Source organism: Nipponia nippon, unplaced genomic scaffold, assembly GCF_047370975.1.
Source record: "Nipponia nippon isolate SJK-2023a ecotype South Korea unplaced genomic scaffold, ASM4737097v1 scaffold_8, whole genome shotgun sequence".
Lineage (NCBI taxonomy): Eukaryota > Metazoa > Chordata > Aves > Pelecaniformes > Threskiornithidae > Nipponia > Nipponia nippon.
In genome coordinates, this window is record NW_028262402.1 from 27,449,036 (window position 1) to 27,468,667 (window position 19,632).

Here is a 19,632-nt window from a genome sequence, read left to right on the forward strand (position 1 = left end):
GGTTATATTCCTGTGTTAATATGCCTGCATTAAAATAAGCAAAGGTGTAAAACGTGCAAAAGGCTGGAGCTGGGGCTGCTTGCTGCATGGGTGGTGTTTAGGAAGAGACAGGAGACTCTGATAGCAGGTGGCAGCAGGAAGTAGATGGTTGAAAGGAGAGAGGTGGATAAGAGGGAAAGAATCGATCTGTAGGTTGTAAATAGACTGCTGAATGACTTGAACTGCTCATTTCCTCTCTTTTTACAGTGCGCATTGGTGGAACGTGCGGTCTAGCAAGCCTCACTCACAAATGATGCTTTCCAGTGCAGGAATGAACATTCCTGCATTTAAAGCTTGATTCATCCCCAGATACATGGTGCACATTTGTCTTTTCTTTGCAACATGTGAGAAAACTCTCAGATAAATGTTAGTGTGTAGATTCTGAGAGCTGAAGGGGAGGATTAAGTTCCTAATTCATTATGACATTAATCTTAATGTGACCAGTATGATGAGATTGATTGCATTCATTTTTCCCAAAACTGCTGCCTGTTAGGCTTCTCATGTCTATTAATAGCAATATGTCTCCAAATACCAATGGCATTCTTCCTTTTGCCTGTCAAGACTTGAAAAACACTTGTCTTGTTTATTGATCAAAATGTCTACAAGAGGAAGAAGCTAGGTGACGCTCATTCAAATTTTGCCTAATTAGGAACTTTGGAAATACATGTCAGCATCCTGGCAGGTGTATCTTGCCTTTACTCTTTATCCTTTCAAGTTAAAATTAGTCAAGCGCCCACAGTTTGCTCAATGCTAGTCACTTAGGTAATTTCTCAAGAACTGAGGTCCTACAAGCTCTGTGCAGATGTCAGAGTGACACTGGGATGCTGGCTTTGCTTTCTGCATTTGTCAACTCTCCTTTACAGAAGAAATGACCTCATTTCCCCACTGCTTAGCAGGCTCTCAGACCCTCAAGAAAAGATGAAATTTGTAAAAGACAAATGACATGAAAATTATGTTGCTTCTCATGCTTTTCATGAATTAATACTTAAACAATATTTTTGTTCCTTTCCAGCTGCGTTTACCATGATTGGCACTTCCACGCATTTGTCCGATCAGTGCTCACAGTTCGCGATACCATCTTTCTGCCACTTTGTGTTTCCCCTGTGTGACGAGCGTTCTCGGACCCCTAAGCCGCGGGAGCTGTGCCGGGATGAATGTGAAGTTCTGGAGAATGATCTCTGTAGGCAGGAGTACAACATCGCTAGGTCAAACCCCCTCATTTTGATGCAGCTACAGTTGCCTAAGTGTGAGGATCTCCCACGACCTGACACCCTGGAAGCTGCCAACTGCATAAGGATTGGAATCCCTGTGGAGAGACTCAGCCGATGTAAGTCTGCATGTTTCATCACTGGGAAAAAGTAGGGTTTGTTGCTTCCTCAGGTTGGCTCTGAGAGACAACATCTTATCAGTCATTCTTCTTGTAAAGAAAGTACTGCTATGCTGGATGCTACTACTTTTTATCATGTTAATACTGACGGTAATCTTGCACTGTTGTAAAGTATAGTTAGGATGGCGAGAAAGTTTAAAGGGTCCTGCTTAGTACTGAAAAGGGTTATATCAACCACCCTGGGCTATAAAACTTTGTGTTCACGCAACTGATTTGACTCAGATTTGCAAGGGGCAGCAGTGCATTGCAGGCTTCCGTTCCCACATGCCTGCCCCCACCTCTGGCTCAGTCCTTGCCTTTCTGGATGAGCCCTCCCATACAGCTATTTGTGAGTTCTGTTTACCTATCAATAAACCTCAGATAGACTGTAGAAGCTTCCCTGGAAAAATCTGTTAAGAAATTAAACATTTAATGTTCATTCTTTCTATATGGAAATCCACAAGAATATTAATCCTGTAAATCAAGTGTGGAGTGTAATTTTCTTTCTTCACTTACATAGGATGGATGAAAACATTGATCTCGCTACCATGGATTTTTATTTGCATCCAGGAGTAGAAGGGCTGTTCCGTTGTCAGTAATTATGTGCTGACAATTTTTCTGCCTACTCCGTTTCCTAGCAGTTAATCACCGCCCCCTACAATGTTCAACAAGGAAACTCCAAGAGACTAAAGATGTTTAAAGTTCCAAGTGTGACAATGTTATTCTGAATATCCACTGTGTGAAACCCCACCTGTGAGCAGGGATCATGGCATAACGGTGGGCACAGGAGACTAGCTGTGTGCTAGTAAAGCAATAATCTGGTGTAGCTGAGAAGCAGAAATAACTGAGGAAACAATGACAGAGACAAATCAGCCAGGGAAAAGGTATCAAGCAAAAGGAATGAGAATAAAACCAACAAAAAATCTGGCAGAAGTCACCCGTGATCCTCAGAGCCAGCAGTGCTCCTCTGGTGGAGCAGCTGCGGCATGAGTACCCTGGGGGTTTGGAGGAAGGACTTTGAGAGGGCTGGATTCCTGAGGTCTGGGGAGGTGGACTTGGAAAATTGGAGAAGGCAATGTTGCAAACATATAGAAAAATGCATGATTCAGTTCAGATGATATATATGTGAGACAACCACTCAAAAAGTATGAAGAGGATAGCAGCAAAACAGAAAATAAAGGTAGGAGTTCAGCAGATATGAAAGTGATGTATCTAAAGAGAAGAAAAGTCTTCTTTCTAAAGAAGAAAAGCAGGAAAAATGGGCAAGAAGCATTAGAAAATACAGCACTAATTTCTCTAGGAAGTGAGCAGTGTGAGGAAGACAGGAAGATTGTGAGAAATAAAAGTGGTGGGAAGATTACACTGTTGGCATCTGAACACTTTTCCTGAAGTGAAACTCGTATCTCTAATTTAGTTTAACTTAACTTGTCCTGTATCTAAAGGTCCATAGATGCTCCTTAGTATCAGCTTGCATTCAGAGTTACCAAATATTGGTGCGTATAGCCATAGAGCTGAGACACTCCAGGACAGAATCCAGAAATAACTGGGTGTGAGAGTACAGGTACTCTCAGAACTGAAATTTCAAAATCCACAGCTTTCGTTTAAATCCTGAAGTACTTTTTGCATACGTATGCCGTGTGCTTCAACCCTTTTGGTCTTGCTGGCCCTTGATTGTTTTGTTATTCGCAACGTTTTGCCAAACCCTGTGTTGCAGATCATCAGTGCTACAACGGTTCTGGAGCAGACTACAGAGGGACAGTCAGCGTTACGAAGTCTGGCCACACTTGCCAACTCTGGGACTCCCAGAGTCCCCACAGTCATGATCTGACAAGCACACAGTTTCCAGAGCTAGGTGGAGGACATGCATATTGCCGAAATCCTGGAGGTCAGATGGATGGGCCTTGGTGTTTTACAAAGAATAAAAACGTACGCATGGAACTGTGTGACATACCTTCTTGTAGTATGTATTCTCTTTCTTTTTTCACCTACTACTGTCCCAAATCCTGTGTAATTTTGAATGTTCCCTATTTTTACAAGTACAATTCACTTAAGAGGGTTATGCTTTCAAATGTTTCACTTGCTGTAATGTGGCACCCTTGTTTTGTGTTGTAGGCATTTAGTATTTTCTGGAGATCAGAGCTTGCAACGGAGATACTGTGACACTTTTTTATTACATATTGTGTGCTTAAGCTGAGATAATAATTAACGATATTACTGTAGTTTGTATTCTAACTTGTCAAATACCAGGCATGATGTACTTATCACCTGTATGTGTTTGGTTTGCTCACACTACTCAATGGTACATTGCTTTCAGTTTGTATGGCATCTTGCAGGCAGCAAGGATTTTCAGATCCTGCAGAGGGAGATATAGCACCATGCTTGGTTGGAAGGAAACCGTGTGAAGTGCAGAAGCACAGATGTCATAAAACAGATGATCTTGTCAGAAAAGTCCTACATTATCTGCTAGTGGGTCTGTACTGCACAAGTGATAGCAAAAATAAAAAGCACAGCTCTCATAGCTTAATACTGTCGCACTCACTTCCCTGTGTTGGTACAGCCTTCACTCTAAGATCTGTTACAGTGGTAACAGTCTTTGGACACGACAAAGTAACTTAACATTGTGCCTCATTAGGAAGAAAAGCATGTTTCCTGCAGCAACAAATGTATCATGGAAGCCGTAAAAGTGGTTTTGTTACAGATTGCCTGGATATTTAAGAGCGCTCAAAACTGATATGAAATTTCTTAGTTACTTCACTTTTTTACAGTAACATGATTTGACATTTATAATAAATTTCTGTGTTGCATGTAACATGGTGTAAAGATAACACTGGGATGTGGTTGTGGTGAAAACAGTAGCCACAAATAGCAAAACCACGGATTGCAGAAAACATCCCAGGCAGTTCCAATGAACATTTTGGACATCACTATGCTTTCCTAGAGTCTCTAAGTATCAAGAAAAAAGCATTTTAGGAAGGTTCCAGAACAGTCTTATTAAGTGTATTGATGGCTTTTTCATGTCTGTCTCACTGTAACATAAAAGCATTTTAATCTTTTAAGTACAGAACAAATAATATCTCTACCAGTGAGAAGTGAGATTTATTTTATTCTGGGCAGAAGTAGTACCAGTGGAGGTAAAAAGTGGGCAAAGTGCTGATGAAATGGCTGAAGTTGGGTGAGAAGGCCAGACTGCAATGTTGTGCTGTGGTTTATCACATTGAGTTCACTGCTTTATATTCTGTGATGAAGACTACCCACTTGGTTTTTGTCCCCTGAACAAGATAATGTAATGACACTCTGGTCTATGTTCTGCAGTTTCCACAACCAGAAGCCTCAAAAATAAAGTGAAATGAACCACATACTGTTACAGTCAACACATTAAATGTGGGGCTCGTAGTTTACCTTCATACTGCTAGTTGCTATATCCGTTCAAACTTCTTTGAAATATTTCATGGAAAATTATGGAGAAGGGGGAGAGGGTAACGGAATGTCTGTTTTAAAGGTATAGGAGTTTACTCTTTGTTTAAAATATAGTAGTAATAATCATAGTGTAGGGGTTTTTTTTCTTCACTATCAAATACATTAAAAATACTTATTCTAAACAATGAACATTTCTCTGCCTGACAGGTCCACGTGACAACAGTAAAATGGGAATCCTCTACATCCTGGTTCCCAGCATAGCCATCCCTCTGGTTATTGCCTGCCTTTTTTTCCTGGTCTGTATGTGCAGAAACAAGCAGAAGGCATCCGCTGCTACACCACAGCGCCGCCAGCTGATGGCATCTCCTAGCCAGGACATGGAAATGCCACTCATTAATCAACACAAACAGGTATTTTTTCCAGAATTTGCTTAGGCCACATATTTCCAAAGTGTCATGATTTTCAGCGTCTCAGATTGTCAGTGTTCGAATTGAGCCATGTTGTAAGGGAGCTAATTTTCGTACTGTGCTGGCCGTCTACTTCAGTGAAAACCAGGTCTCACACTTGCTAGCTGTATCTAGAAATCTTGGCCTTGGGCAACAGCTTTCAGGACAAAGTATTTTATGACATTTGCCCTTACTTGTCAATCCCCATTCTGCCTGTTGTCTCAGTGACTGGAAACGTCGTTATTTCTGATGCAGTCTTCAGCCTACAGCTCATTTTCACTCCTGGTAATGATGTGGCCCGTTTGCTTGTTTAAAGCAGGATGCACGGTGGGGTTTCTTGTCTAATCTGTCGGCTCAGTCTGCTGGTATTCTGAACTGCCACTGAGCGGGGAGCTGAGCCAGGGTGCAACATGTTTCTGTGTATCACAAAGGATGGTGAAACGAAAATGGCTTTGAACTTCCATCTACGGATCTCAGCTCCTGCATATGATTTTCTGGGTCAACTGACTGATCTCCACGTTAAAATTCTGTTCAGAGCTAATGCTGAATTTTTAATCACAGCATTTACAAGATGCAAGCTTCAAAAAACAATGCTCCATTTGGAACAATTGGCAACATCTGTTCAGGAAACTGCAGAATATTTGTGGGATATTGCCAATGGTAATAAATTGCATTCATTTTGTGTGGTAAGGGGAAGGTTTAATGGCTGAGTCTGGGCTGTGCTGGAAGCTGTCTGGTCCAGTCCACAGTCTGTTGGCCACTAAAATCGAAGCTTGTTCCCAAATCACCTGTTAAAGCCTATTTCCAGCCTGCCCTGCTCCCTCCTGCTGCGACGCCCTGTGTATGGAGCTGTGCCAGCTGCATCTGGCTCGGTCGGGGACTCCTCCAGCCCATGGTGGTCAGGACAGACCCATTAGATCACTGTCACAAACTCCCTTGCTTTCCCTGGCAGCTGCAGGAGGGAGGCTGTGGGATTTCTCACTCTTGGCTTTGCCACCTTTTCTTTCATGTACCAGAGAGAAATTCGTTCTTCCTTCTGCTCCTCTTCCACACCCTCTCCATCAGAATTAGTGTGAGGTTTCTTAGCAAGGGTACTGTGTACTGCTACCCACAGGCAGGGGCTGTTCTGTAGTGCAATGGAGGAGAAAGGGCATATCTGCTACTGCAGAACCAAAAGAGAGAGGTTTTGTTCCTCCTTCTACTGAAAGGGATGTTTCAGTTCACCGTGAGGCTGCCACCTCCTCAGCCAGTGCCCACAGCTTTTCTGACAGAACTCCAGTGGGCACCTCTGGGCAGATCTGTAGGGCAAGTGCAGCTGCAGTTAATAGGTGTCATTGTTTGCCAGATTTACTCTGAAATGATTGTTCATTTAGCTTGCAGGAAATATGGTCGCTCCTTTGTAAAAATAATTATACTCATCATCTTGCAGCATAATTCAATATACACTTCTGATAATAGTATAACTCATTTCAAGGTTAACTCTAAAATCAATATACTGATATGAATATACAAAAAGCTGAAAAGTCATTTTGGTCCAATTTATCTTCCATTTGGAGCATCTAACCTCTGGGAACTTTTCTCTAATAAGAGATTCTGTTGTTTAGAAAACATATTGTGATTTTTTTACTGACTTACTTTCTTTACTTCATTTCAGGCTAAACTTAAAGAAATCAATCTGTCCACTGTGCGGTTTATGGAGGAGCTAGGAGAGGAGAGATTTGGAAAAGTCTACAAGGGGCATCTTTTTGGTACAGCACCAGGTGAACAGACACAAGCTGTTGCTATCAAGACACTTAAAGACAAAGCGGAACTGGCTCTTCGGGAAGAATTCAAACATGAGGCAATGATGAGATCACGATTACAGCACCCAAACATTGTTTGTTTGCTGGGAATAGTGACGAAGGAACAACCCATAAGCATGATTTTTAGTTATTGTTCCCACAGTGACCTCCATGAGTTCTTGGTGATGAGATCTCCCCATTCAGATGTTGGCAGCACTGACGATGACAAGACAGTAAAATCCACTCTGGAACCAGCAGACTTTTTCCACATTGTGACTCAAATAGCTGCAGGAATGGAATATCTTTCAAGCCACCATGTTGTCCACAAGGACTTGGCCACTAGAAATATACTGGTGTTTGATAAACTGAATGTGAAAATATCTGATTTAGGCCTTTTCAGGGAAGTTTACGCTGCTGATTACTACAAACTGATGGGAAATTCCCTTCTTCCTATTCGGTGGATGTCCCCTGAGGCTATTATGTATGGCAAGTTTTCTATTGATTCGGATATATGGTCATACGGAGTTGTGTTGTGGGAAGTTTTCAGCTATGGCCTGCAGCCTTACTGTGGTTATTCTAACCAGGATGTCATCGAGATGATCAGGAACCGACAGGTTTTGCCATGTCCTGATGACTGCCCCACATGGATATACACTTTGATGTTGGAGTGTTGGAATGAATTTCCCAACAGAAGACCAAGATTTAAAGATATACACAACAGACTAAGAACATGGGGAAACCTTTCTAATTACAACAGCTCAGCGCAAACCTCTGGGGCAAGCAACACCACGCAAACAAGTTCTCTCAGCACAAGCCCCGTTAGCAATGTCAGCAATGCTAGGTACATTGGACCAAAGCAGAAAACTCCAGCTTTTCCTCAACCGCAGTTCATACAAATGAAAGGGCAGATGAGACCGATGGTCCCACCTCCTCAGCTCTACATTCCAGTCAATGGTTACCAGCCAATGCCTGCCTATGGCGCTTACTTGCCAAATTTTTACCCCGTCCAAATTCCAATGCAAATGGCTCCTCAGCAAATGCCTCCCCAGATCATTCCCAAACCAGGCTCTCACCACAGTGGGAGTGGATCCACCAGTACAGGATACGTAACAACGGCGCCTTCCAATGCATCGGTGGCCGACAGGGCTGCTCTACTCTCGGAGGGCACGGATGACACGCACAACGGAACAGACGACATCGCCCAGAATCCCGTCCAGGAGGAGGAGGAAGAGGAGGGCTCTGTGCCTGAAACAGAATTGCTGGGCGACAATGACACACTTCAGATGGACGAAGCAGAAATTCAATCAGAAGCCTGAAGAATTTGGCCTCCTCACTAAGAATTTCACATCACTTCCATGCATCAAGACTGTAGATCCTTAGGCTTAATAGCAGTGATTTTGATCTGACTGAAAGAAACAAAACTAAAAAACCTACACCCAGGTAAAGTGCAGCAGTAATGATATACCAGGTATATTGACCATTGCCACCATCAGATTTTGCGAATATGATGGTATAGAATTGCTGAGTTTAATCTTTTTTACTGTCCTACAGTTCTTGAGGGAAGCTGCTTTTCAGTTATGTACTGTTGCTGTGCAACGTATTGCAGAGTAGCATTGCACATCATGTATATCATGATATGTGAGTGTAATGTTAGTGAATTGTGCTTAAACCAATAACACAAAAAGGAATCCAACCATGGTTGCAGAATTGCTCTGAGCATAAAGAAGTGCCCTGGATGTGATGGACAGCTTAGTTTATAATATTTATCTCTTTGATATAATGGACACGGGATTGTTGTTTGCTTTTTGAGTCTGAAAAAATAACAAGTTGAGAATACTGTTCCATGTTGGTATTGCGATAACCAGAAAAGTAAGGAAACTGAACATAAAATTGGCTGTGCTGAGTCAGACCATGGGTCTGTCCAGCCCAGTAGCATGTCTCGAAAGGCCATTGATAATGTCTGCCCAGGGAAGACTGCAAGGGCAATTTCCTTTGTAGAATTTCCTCAGGCTATTTCCCCAGCCTCCAGCAATTTGTGGCTTAGGGACTTCCCAAGCCAGAAGTGGAATCTTTTTCTGTTTAATAGCCCTCGATGGAATTTTCTACCATGAATTTATCCAAATGATTTTGAACCCACATAAACTTATAGCATCCACAACATCCTGTGGAATAACATGAGAGGAGAGAGGATGGCTTTCTTTCATCATTCCCAATGAATGACTGTGACAGAAGCTTCCAAATGAGATCGTCTGACTGCATTTGTGGATGAAAGTATTTCTTCTCTGCTGTGTATTTTCAGCAGTAAGCAGCCTTAATACACTGTTAACCAAAAATGGGGATATTGTAGGGGATATTGTAGGTGTGCACTAACTTAACAATCCAACTTTAATTGCATATTGGTATCAAGTATAGAAAAGGGCTCCACATGTATGTTCCTACATCGTAAAAGTGTTGGGTTTTGTGCGGGGTTATAGACTTAACTTGATTTACCGCAATTATTGCTGGATTGCATGTGAAACCATGTTTTTTCCTGCCTCTTTAGTGAAAATGAATCTTTGAACTTTAGAAGACCAAAATAAGCAATACTGTACGAAGTGCTGGTTTTGTGCTTCTATTTGCAGGATGAATCATGTACAGACCTTTAAATGTAATTTATGTTTTACTACATTTTATATACTTTTTCATTGAAATATTTGGATTTTTGAATGAATGACTTTATAACTTAACCATTTGCAATATTCACATGTGGTGCAGTTTTATTGTATTGCTGTTTCATTTTGTTAAACATGCAGACAGGTCCATACATTTCATGACCCTTTCTGTGATACAAGCAATACACATTCTCATTGTAGCATTGTAGCCAACACACACTATAGCTATAAGTTGTACATCCAACATGGAGTATTCAATAAAGTGATGCAAAAAGTATGATTAAGTATGTTATCTTTATAGTTCCTACAGCCGCTGTTTTGTTATGGTACTTTGTGGAAATAGAAATGGCCACACTTCCTTAGGTTACAGGTTTTATACCAAAACTACAACTTTTTATTTTATTACATTGGGATTCACTTGTAAGTCATTTATCATTGTGATCTACACCCTGTGTTCACGATACAGCAGCATTACTTATTTCCAGCATTTCACCTGGATTTGGAAATGCACTGGTAGGAATAAAATATGAAAGCTTTATTACTTGTGTTAATATAATGCAGCTTTGGGTGCTATTACTAAATAAAGGATAAATAAATGAAAAAAATGTGAAGTTTATTTACTTTAAGTTCTTTGTTTCTTCTAGGTTTCATGTTCTCAGATTAATGAACTTCATTAATCAACTACTTTGGCTTCCTTTGCTAACTTACTGCCTGAAAAATGGGGAGTACGTGGTCCAGTTAGACCACAGATGCATCAGTAAGAGAAAAGATATAATAAATGAATGACTGGTAGTCAATGGAAACTTCTGTACAGCACTGTCTGAAATTCAGCCCATTTCTGACAGTTAAAGAGCATTTACAACTTTGGGTGCGGTTTGTGAAACTCCTAATTCCCTTTTTCAAGCCTTGTAAATGCAAGCCTATAAGTCACTATAGTCAGAAAAAATAGGACAGACTCCTATACTGACTTTTCCATCCCCACTAAGATGGAAATGTGCTCTCAAAGTCATGGTAGAGGAGCAGTATTCAATTCTTTAAGCCAGCCTTGGTGACCCACAGGACCGCAGAGGGGTTTTCTCCCCTCTGTTGGTGTGGATGCACTTCCCTGAGCTGCCACAATTGGAGCCATGATAGCGTGGAAACACCTCATCTGCGGCTCAGGTGAGCACCTCTGCACAAGCGGTTATCACTACGAACACTTTAGTGGCTACTGTAAACCATATGGATTGGCAGTAACTTGTTGCTCTGCAACTCCCCAGGCTACTCCCCCCATGATGTCTGCTGCAAAGACCCAGCCAGGGCCAGGATCTGCCTTTACTCCTCAAGATTTGGAAGCAAGGCCAAGGAAGAGCAGGGAAGGGATGTGGTGGTAAGTGGATGGGACAAAGGTGGAAAGGTGGGAATAGGGGAGGGAAGGATTGGGGCTGGGGCCCAGCAAAGCCAGCACAATGCTGCTCACTAGGGAGTGCAAAATTACTTCTTCCTTCCAGGCCTAGCAAAGCTGGAGTTTGTCCTAGTGGCAGAACAACTTTTCTAGGCAACAAATATATGTCTGGATGGACCGGAGAGGGCAAGGTGTTTTTGAGAAGACTGGGGGATGTTTCAAATGTTTTGTCTTGCCTCTTGCTAGTTCCCTACTCAGCTTCAGCCAATATGATCTTCCTAAGAAAACAGGGACTGACCTTGGGAAAAGTGGATAGAGCATTGGTAGTGTCCACATGCCACTGATGAGGCAGGAGGCTCTGGCTGACAGAGACTGTCTCTTCCCTGTCTCCAGTGGTATATGACACTGGACCTGGTGCATGCCCTCCCCCTGCCCATCCCAACTAGTTTAAGCTGTCGTCACTCAAGCCTAGCTCTCTGATATGGTGTAGGTGTCTGATCTTGGCTCAGACTGTTGTGAAGAAAGAGCTGTTGGAGAAAGGTGGAAGGAGCCCTCGTGGCATCAGCCCCTTCTCTTTTGTGCAGCCTATGCCTACAGAGCATGAAAATGCTCCTGGGATTCACCTCAGGGCAGGGCAAAGCACTCCTGTGGTGAACAGGTCCCTGGCAGGGCTGGAGATCAGCCCAGCATCAGCAAGCCTGGAGGTCTGCACTGCCTGTATTCATGAGTCTGGTGAGGAAGAGGCAAGGAGGGAGAAGCTGAAACATAAGGCAGGAGGGCTTTGAGTGTAGCACAGTCACAAGTGTCAAGGTAGACTCTTGACCCATGACAGGACTTTCTTAGGGTTCGTGTGTCCCAGAGCATAAAGAACCAAAGGTCTGTAGGATCCAACAGTGCCTTGGTCAACCAGGTGTCTGCCTGTGCCTGAAAACAAGTATGGGTCCCTGTTTGCAAATGCATATGGAGTAGATGGGGAATGGGTTTGCAGTCACAGGGCAGTGAAGATAGATAGGGAATGGTTTGTAGTCTGAGCAGGGAAACTAAGTGACTGTAGATGTGCACACCTCCTCCACCACGCTAGTGCAGTCTGGCAAGAATATCAATCTGAATCCTGTTTTGATATTGTCTGAGATCTGGGTTATTGCAGGGTGTTTTCATCTGTTTTACCCATTGGGACTATAGGGAAGACAAAACTATAAACAGTGCAATATAAACAGCTGTGTGAGAACAGAGGATTCACCCACAGTGCAACCTGATAAATACAAATAGGCTTTATTATTACAAGCTTTGATAGGCAGCTTCATTCCTTCACCTTCATCTAAATGTCACTGCTCTCAGTTTCATCTAATGATTTCCCTAAAGGCTGATCCAGAAGGACATGCTCCCTGTGGAGATATGAATCCTTTGCTTCCTGTATCTGCCATGGCTATGGACATCATAATAAGTCAAAGGGAAATTACTTCACAAGAACAGTACCTCAAAATTTTATTAGAGATATGAATTTGAATTTGTTTCTCACTTATTATCTAAGAAGTTCATTAGATGTCACTTGCTTCTGTGTTCAGAGAAATCATCTCACTTTGGCTATGTGGGAATGAAGGGAAGAGGTCTGATGCTTTCTGGGAGAGAGCTCAGGGACACTTGTTGAATTAGAGCACCCTCAAAAGATGTCAGGCCTTGAGGTGTTTGCCAAAACAAATGTAAGGATGAAAAACCCAGCTACAGGCACAGTTGTTTCTTCAAATAAAGCCACATTTTACTGTTTTTAAGTCATAGTTTGACCCTGCGTAGACAGTAACTCTCTGTTTCTAGACAGGCAAACTCTTCCTCAAACTGTTCTCAAAACCGGCATTTCAGTTAGTTACCCAAAATATGAAGAAAAAAAAATCCACTGGCAAAGCCATCCTCTATTTGAGGAAATGGACTAAATTCATATTGTAAGGAACAATGTATGTTACTGTTCTAGAAATAGATCTATGAAATGTTAGTGAAATGGCAGGAATCAAGTTTTGGGGATTTCTCAGACACGGGGAAAGGAGTATTAGAAGATGAGAAGAGCAGTGGCATACAGCATGAACAGTGACGTGTCAGCAAATGAGGTTTAGTTTCGTCTTATTAGAAAAATGAATTTTGTTCTCATTTTTTCAAAAGTGACCTTGTGTAATCTTTCATTTTTGCCCAGCTTGCATATATGACAAGTTGTTGGATCCTTCAATCAGCAATATGAGGTCTGAGCAATCTAGGGACGATCAGGCAATACTAAATGTGCTCAGTTGGCAAGATAAACTGAGTCCATGATATCCTGGTCAGGCAGATCTTTCTCTAGACCAAAACGTACTGTATCTGCTGTCATAAAATGTAGGCTAGGTGGTTTGGCAGAGTTTCCTTTCCAGAAAAATGCTGTAAAAACATTTTGTACCTAATATTCCTGTCTTGCCCTATGTTTGATGTTGAAGAGTTGTAATGTCTGGACTCTATACCCACTGCTCCTCCTTGATAGATACATGGGGGGGCTCCTAACACCATGTTCCCACTGCAGAAGGCTGGGACCCCTGGATGGCTTTGTGATCTCAAGTAGAAGGCAACCCCTGCATGTGCATGTGTGCACACATGCTTGTTTTTGCAAGAAAAAATACCCTGGAATATAAAGCAATAGCTCTGTGTTCAGGGTCAAATGAAATGTGTGTGTGTGCACTGCGATACACATGTATGTATACATGTACATATGTACATATACACACATGCATACAGACACGAAACAGCAAGGGGCAATGCATGTTCAGATAATTGCAGTTCATTAGAGTGTATTTTTTCCTTTGCTGTCTCTGAAATGTGCAGATGCTCCAGGGCTGTGTGAGGTCTTTTGCAGCTCTGAATCCAAACTCAGTTCCTCCTAGTGCGAAGTAAAGTCCTTCCCTGGCACTGCTTCCAGTTGGTACCAGTACGGGGGGCTGTGCCAAGAGAAGGCTCGTGGGGCGAGCCTGGCGGAAGGAATCCCCTAGCAGCACCCATGGGGTGCTGCCCCATGTAGGACTTGCAGAGAGGGTTGTCACTGTCACAGTTTACGCTCCTGCTCGCCCTCCGACACCTGTGCTGAGGGTCTCAGCGCTCTCCCCGACCGAGGCCCCGTCCAGTTGCTTTAAATGAAAAAACGTGGCTCTAAATCTTAGCTGAATACTGCAAGATTGCACAAGCAGGGGGAAGTAATATAACTGAGGTTATGGCAGGAGCTGGAAATAGTATGGGGTTCACAGGGCTGTAAATCTCCAGGAGAGTCGGAATTTAAAATAATATGATACTGAGGGAACGCAGAATCCGATGTAGCTACTTCTCATTTCTATTGATCTGAAAGAGGAACTTTACTTTATCTCAATTACAGTGTACCTGATGGTTTAACTGTCCTTTTTAAGACCTGTGTCTAAAACTGGAAATAACCCGTCTGTTCAGTAGGTTCTTCTGTTAACTCTAAAAGTTGTGGAATTAGGGGGACAAATCAGATTAACATTACTGCATTCATTTAATTGAATGTTTGTTTCCATACACCAAGTAATAAATAACCATCATGGAGATTTACAGAACGTGCTTTTGTTGCGACATATTTTATATTTGTTACTGAAGAATATACTTTTTGTAGGAGCCACTTTCCACATAGACTTCTTGCAAATTTCTTTTCAAACTACTAAAGTAATCACTGGAGATGTTGGGAGCTGTTGCAATTTTGATTCATAACAATCAGTTTTAATAATCTTAAGCAGATATCCAACTCTAATTCTTAGTCTGCTTTAGAGGTAACTATTTGATATATACCACCATTAACAAATGAAAGGAATTCCTTTCAGAACCACAAAAGACATCATAGTAATTAACAGATGGGATAGTGTGTAGGAAAATAGGCAGCAAAGTAAAGAAGTAATTGACCACATAGGAACTGCCTCTAAGTCATTTAAAAACAGAAACATTTCAGGTGCATAGCATTAATTTAATTTAGATGTAATATGATTTCAGCTGAGGCTGATTATTCCCATATGTAGTCTGAGGTTTTACAGCTATGGTAAAGATCTTTGTCTTGCTCTGTTGTTAATCCTATGAATACTTTTTTTCATAACTTGATGTGGTTTACCATTTAATTACTTTCATATCAGAATTAAATAAATATATATCTGAGATGTAACCTGAAATGTTGGGAGAAATATCTTGCAAAAGAGCTAATAGCCATGTTCTTTTCATACCAAGGAGGGGATGTTGTGTTCCAGTTTTTCTGACTGTCTTGTTTCCACACCAAATGCGTGTGTCCTCAGTGTATCTTTCTGTTCCCAGCTCAGTTAGGTGATCATTTCGGTACAAATTACTGAGGAAGTATTTCAAATTATACACTGTTAACACTGAGAGAACTGGGAATAAAGAATTTGTTTCTTTATGAAGCGAAGGTATTTCATGCTGTCTTTGCTTCCTCTGTTCCTTGTTCCTTTAATATATTCCTCGCCCTTGCCCTCCGTTAGGTATTTCTCAGAGGACAACCACAGCATTCACTAATGGATTTCCTCTACTTGAAATACTGTTCTCTAAAGGAAGACTAAAAGACACAGTTTATATATTTATAAATAGATATGTTTACAAACGAACTCAGTCTTGACATATTGAAAAGCAGGCAGTGGCAAAAGTGTGAGTATTTTGTTGTTCACTAACTTGCAAGCCCAAACATTCCCAAATGAAAGGGTATATAGAAGCAAGGTCTTCGGTTTTCAGCGCAAGGTTGCTGCTGACTTTGCTGTGGCCTGCACTTTTGTGTCCTATAAAACATAAGTACCAGCTTTTCATCAACATCTTGCAATGTCTTTCCTTACAATTGCTGAATATTTTTGTAATTTCTTTACCCATTCTGTTATCCAGGTATCTGATGTAAGCAGTTCAACTCTTAACAGTCCTCTGCTCTTGGTGTCTCTTAAGGCTGCTTTTGTGGAAAGAACTACACTGCATTAAAAGAAGCAAATCCACCCAAACCAATGCAGAATTAGCTTCTGAAACAGGCGGGGTGATTTAAGCTTAGGCCTCCTCCTAGCTCTGGGACACCTGGCAAAAGCCACAGCAGGGAACGGTGTGAGTCCTTCTTATCTGCCTCAACCTCAAGCCAGTCATTTTGGCTGACTCTGTGTTGGAGGTGCGAAGCCACTGACCTAAGCGCTGGAGGAGGTCAGGGGATTGGGATCCCCTATGGGGCAGGAGCCTCAAGCTGAAAGCTAGTGCTGAACTGCTGAAGGTGGTAGTCTTCTAAACTGCCCTAAGTAGACTCAAAAGTATGGGCCTGGGTAGGCTGAGTATTTTTCCTAAACGTGTTTGTCTGAGGAGTGCGCTTAATTCTGGACTGAGCGCCCATCTCTGTCACTGGCACCGTGTGGGACCTTGTGTAATTTATTTAGGTTTCTGTTGTTGTTTCTCCTGTAAAAACAAAATTGCTGGTGCTTCATATAGATACTGTGAGGGGAAACTTATGAGATACAACAGAATTCATACTGCAAACAAGCTTAGCAGCCTGATGATAGATTATGCTTCATGCTAGATATGGCACGAAGGCATTACAGAAAGGCATCTTCTGCTCCCCAGGAGATTATTGTATTAACTGGCTGCAGGGTTCTCGGGCTTGGTGCAGGCAGGCTATCTGAGTATAGACATACTGTGTGCAGATGTAGCACTTCTGTGGGGGACATTGGTCTGAAATGAGTAGGTGCATCTTACAGACAAATGGTCTTGAGGCCTGAAGCAAAGCCCATTGAAGTCATTGGGAAAAACACTTCAGCTTCAAAGGGTTTTGGATTAAGGCCGTAAGAAATGTTCATCTTGTTCTTTTAGATAAACACTCCCCAACTTGTAATCACGGGGGTTATTAAAGCATGGTTTAAAAATCTTTTTTTCTTCTTTAATAGCTTCTATAACACAGAGTGAACATTGTATTCTTTTCTGAATAACTTAAAAAGCCTGTGATCTTTTCTTTTTTTTTAACGTGGCAGTGTGACATTATAACACCTTAAATTGTTCTGTGCATACCAAAAAGTATTCATGGTACATACTGTAATTTCTTGTAATCGTTTTGTTCACTAGCCTATGCCCTTGGGAAAAATATTTGCCAAAATAACATGCATGAAAACCTCTTTTTTTTCTTTGTGGCTTTGCTTGGAAATCAGCGTACATATTTGCAATAATCTGCTTTTAAAAAGTAGGAGTTAATATACCTACTTTGTTCATGCATTTTAAAGCATGCTAACATATGAGGGGTTTTTGGGGGAGTGGGATGGAAAGTTGGGACCTTGCCGCTTTGGAAGGGGTCCACCTCCAGCCCGAGGTGCAGATCTGACACAGTGTGCCTGAGCAAGGGAGACAGTGGGATCAGAGCAAGATTTTGCTCTGCCCCATGGCAGCATTTATTAAAAACAGCCAATGTTGCAGTGGGAGTCTGAGGGCCAGGGATCTTGGGTGCAAGGCTGGGGACACATCCCAGCTGAGTATCCCCTGGCCAGCCTGCTCCCTTCCCTGCTGGTCCCCGGCTCTGGGGTCTTTCTTCCCTTCTTCCAAGAGGTTGATACTTGGAGTCTGTCTCAGGGCACTGAGCACATCAAGGCCACTGCGGCAATTCCGCGTGGCTCTAGGGAAGGTGGTGGTGGATGCTAACAGCTGCCCACGACCACAGTGAGATGTCGTGAGGGGTACAGATCCCATCTTGAAGGCTGGTGAGATTTCACCCGGCCCTCTCCAGAAAAAGCACCAACAATAAGAAGGCTGTTGTCTTCATCTTGTCAGGGATCTGCTCTGTCAGCAAGTTAATGAAAACAGACTTTCAGGCAGGATTGTTAGTGCTTTCTCTCTCCAGGACGGAAGTGCAGCCCTGCAGACCTCCTCCCACTGCTCCAGCACTTCTGCTTCTGGCTGGCCCCTGACAACGGGGAGATGCGCATAGTGAGGGGAGAAGAAGCTTTTTTGAGTCCCAGAAGGCATTTTGTGCACGTCCAGTGCAGGTTTTAGACTAATTGATTTTTTATAAAAATCAATTTACATGTTCTTTATGTGGATTTAATACACCAGGTTTATTATACAGGTCCTTAATGTAGCAATTCGGTAATGTAACTTCCACATTTATCTAGTCGCTTTGCTTTCACTTGCAGTTTTTCAAAACACTGTTATCAATGTATGTTCTTGTGTACATGCTTTCATCTAGTATTTCTCCCTGAGTGATTTTTCTGTGAATAGAAGTCACAGATTGGAAGTCAAGATTTTATATTTCTGTTAAACATTGCAATGTCATATCAAAACAATTAAGGTGTGATATTTTCCCAAGAAAGTCCTTAGTTTGCATTGTTCTGAGGAAATGCTAGACTAGATTCTTCAAGAGTTTTTCATGGCATTTCCACTAAAGCCAGACTAATTTTAAATTTGACCTTGAAGTAAATTGCACATACTTTAAATTCTTATTTGTTTAGATTCCTGCTGTACACACATGCATGTGCATACCTTTGTACTCTCACAGAGGCTAGCAGACTATTGAATGAACACATAATTGCAAAACTGGCCAATATTTCCCAGTGTTTTACAAGCTGTATTAAACAAACTGAACCTCCTTCTCACATAACACAGTCAAATACAATGCTGTTTTGGCAAAGTGTGCACTTTCAGCACTTTTTAAAAGGGATTTTTAAAATAATGCTTTTTAAAATTTATTTTAAAATAAAGCAATATCCCAGGAAAAGGTTCAAGGAAAAGAGAGTAAGCAGTTAGTCCTGCTGTTTCAGGGATGGAATCCAGCAAGCTACTGGCAAAGAATTTCTTGTGTTTTGGGAAGCAGGGTGACATTTCACCTGGCATTATAAATTTTCATAAATGAAGGAAATTGTAAATTATTAATTTGGTCTTTTGCTTTTATATAGCATAACCTCTCTTTCCAGTGGAGTTTTATGCACTGATGTTGATTAGAAGGTACAAATTCATCCAGCTCATTTAAGAACCAACCTCAAGAATATTTTTCTTTTCTATTACACTGTTTTGCTTATGCCATGGTCCCATCCCCGCAGGAAAATCCCAGTCCCATTTGAAAGAGCAAGTGAGAAGCAGCAGTGAACTGAGCTGATAAGCTCTGCCATACCTGTGCTGATTTTGCTGAACCTGGGGAGAGATGTCATATCACCAGTTCTTTGGAGTGAATCTTGACTGTCACAAGGTTTGGCATTCCTGGTCAATCTAGATATAATTTCAAAACCTTCCACTTTTGAAAGCTGACTTTCCTTTAGAATAGAACATAGTAGAGCGAAACTAGGTTGAATCACTTTATTGCAATTCGAGTTCCAGCTAGCAGTGAAAATCAAATTAAAAAGTCAGTGTAAAACTGGCTTCCTCTTGGTCTCTGACCTTGATCTCTTCTTTGTCTTGACTTTCACTTATCATAGTAAAAAAAAGGTGGGGAGGATTTGAACAGCAGTCCTTCAAAATGCATCTTTTCTAAGAGCCCACAATCGGTAATACATCTTATATTTTAGGCCTACAGATGTCCAAGTTGTATAAAAGT

The 19,632-nt window shown here is 41.8% G+C and overlaps 1 protein-coding gene across 1 annotated transcript in view; it reads left to right on the forward strand.

Moving 5' to 3' along the window:
* ROR2 (ROR family WNT receptor 2) overlaps positions 1-10,290 on the forward strand; it is a 156,861-nt gene extending 146,571 nt beyond the window's left edge. Inside the window, exons 6-9 of the mRNA XM_087742483.1 lie at positions 1,052-1,366; positions 3,120-3,365; positions 5,030-5,232; positions 6,923-10,290. Of these exons, the coding sequence (XP_087598609.1) occupies positions 1,052-1,366; positions 3,120-3,365; positions 5,030-5,232; positions 6,923-8,365 (2,207 nt within the window). The 3' untranslated portion in view covers positions 8,366-10,290. The remainder of the gene's footprint in view (positions 1-1,051; positions 1,367-3,119; positions 3,366-5,029; positions 5,233-6,922) is intronic.
* The last annotated feature ends 9,342 nt before the right edge of the window (positions 10,291-19,632 follow it).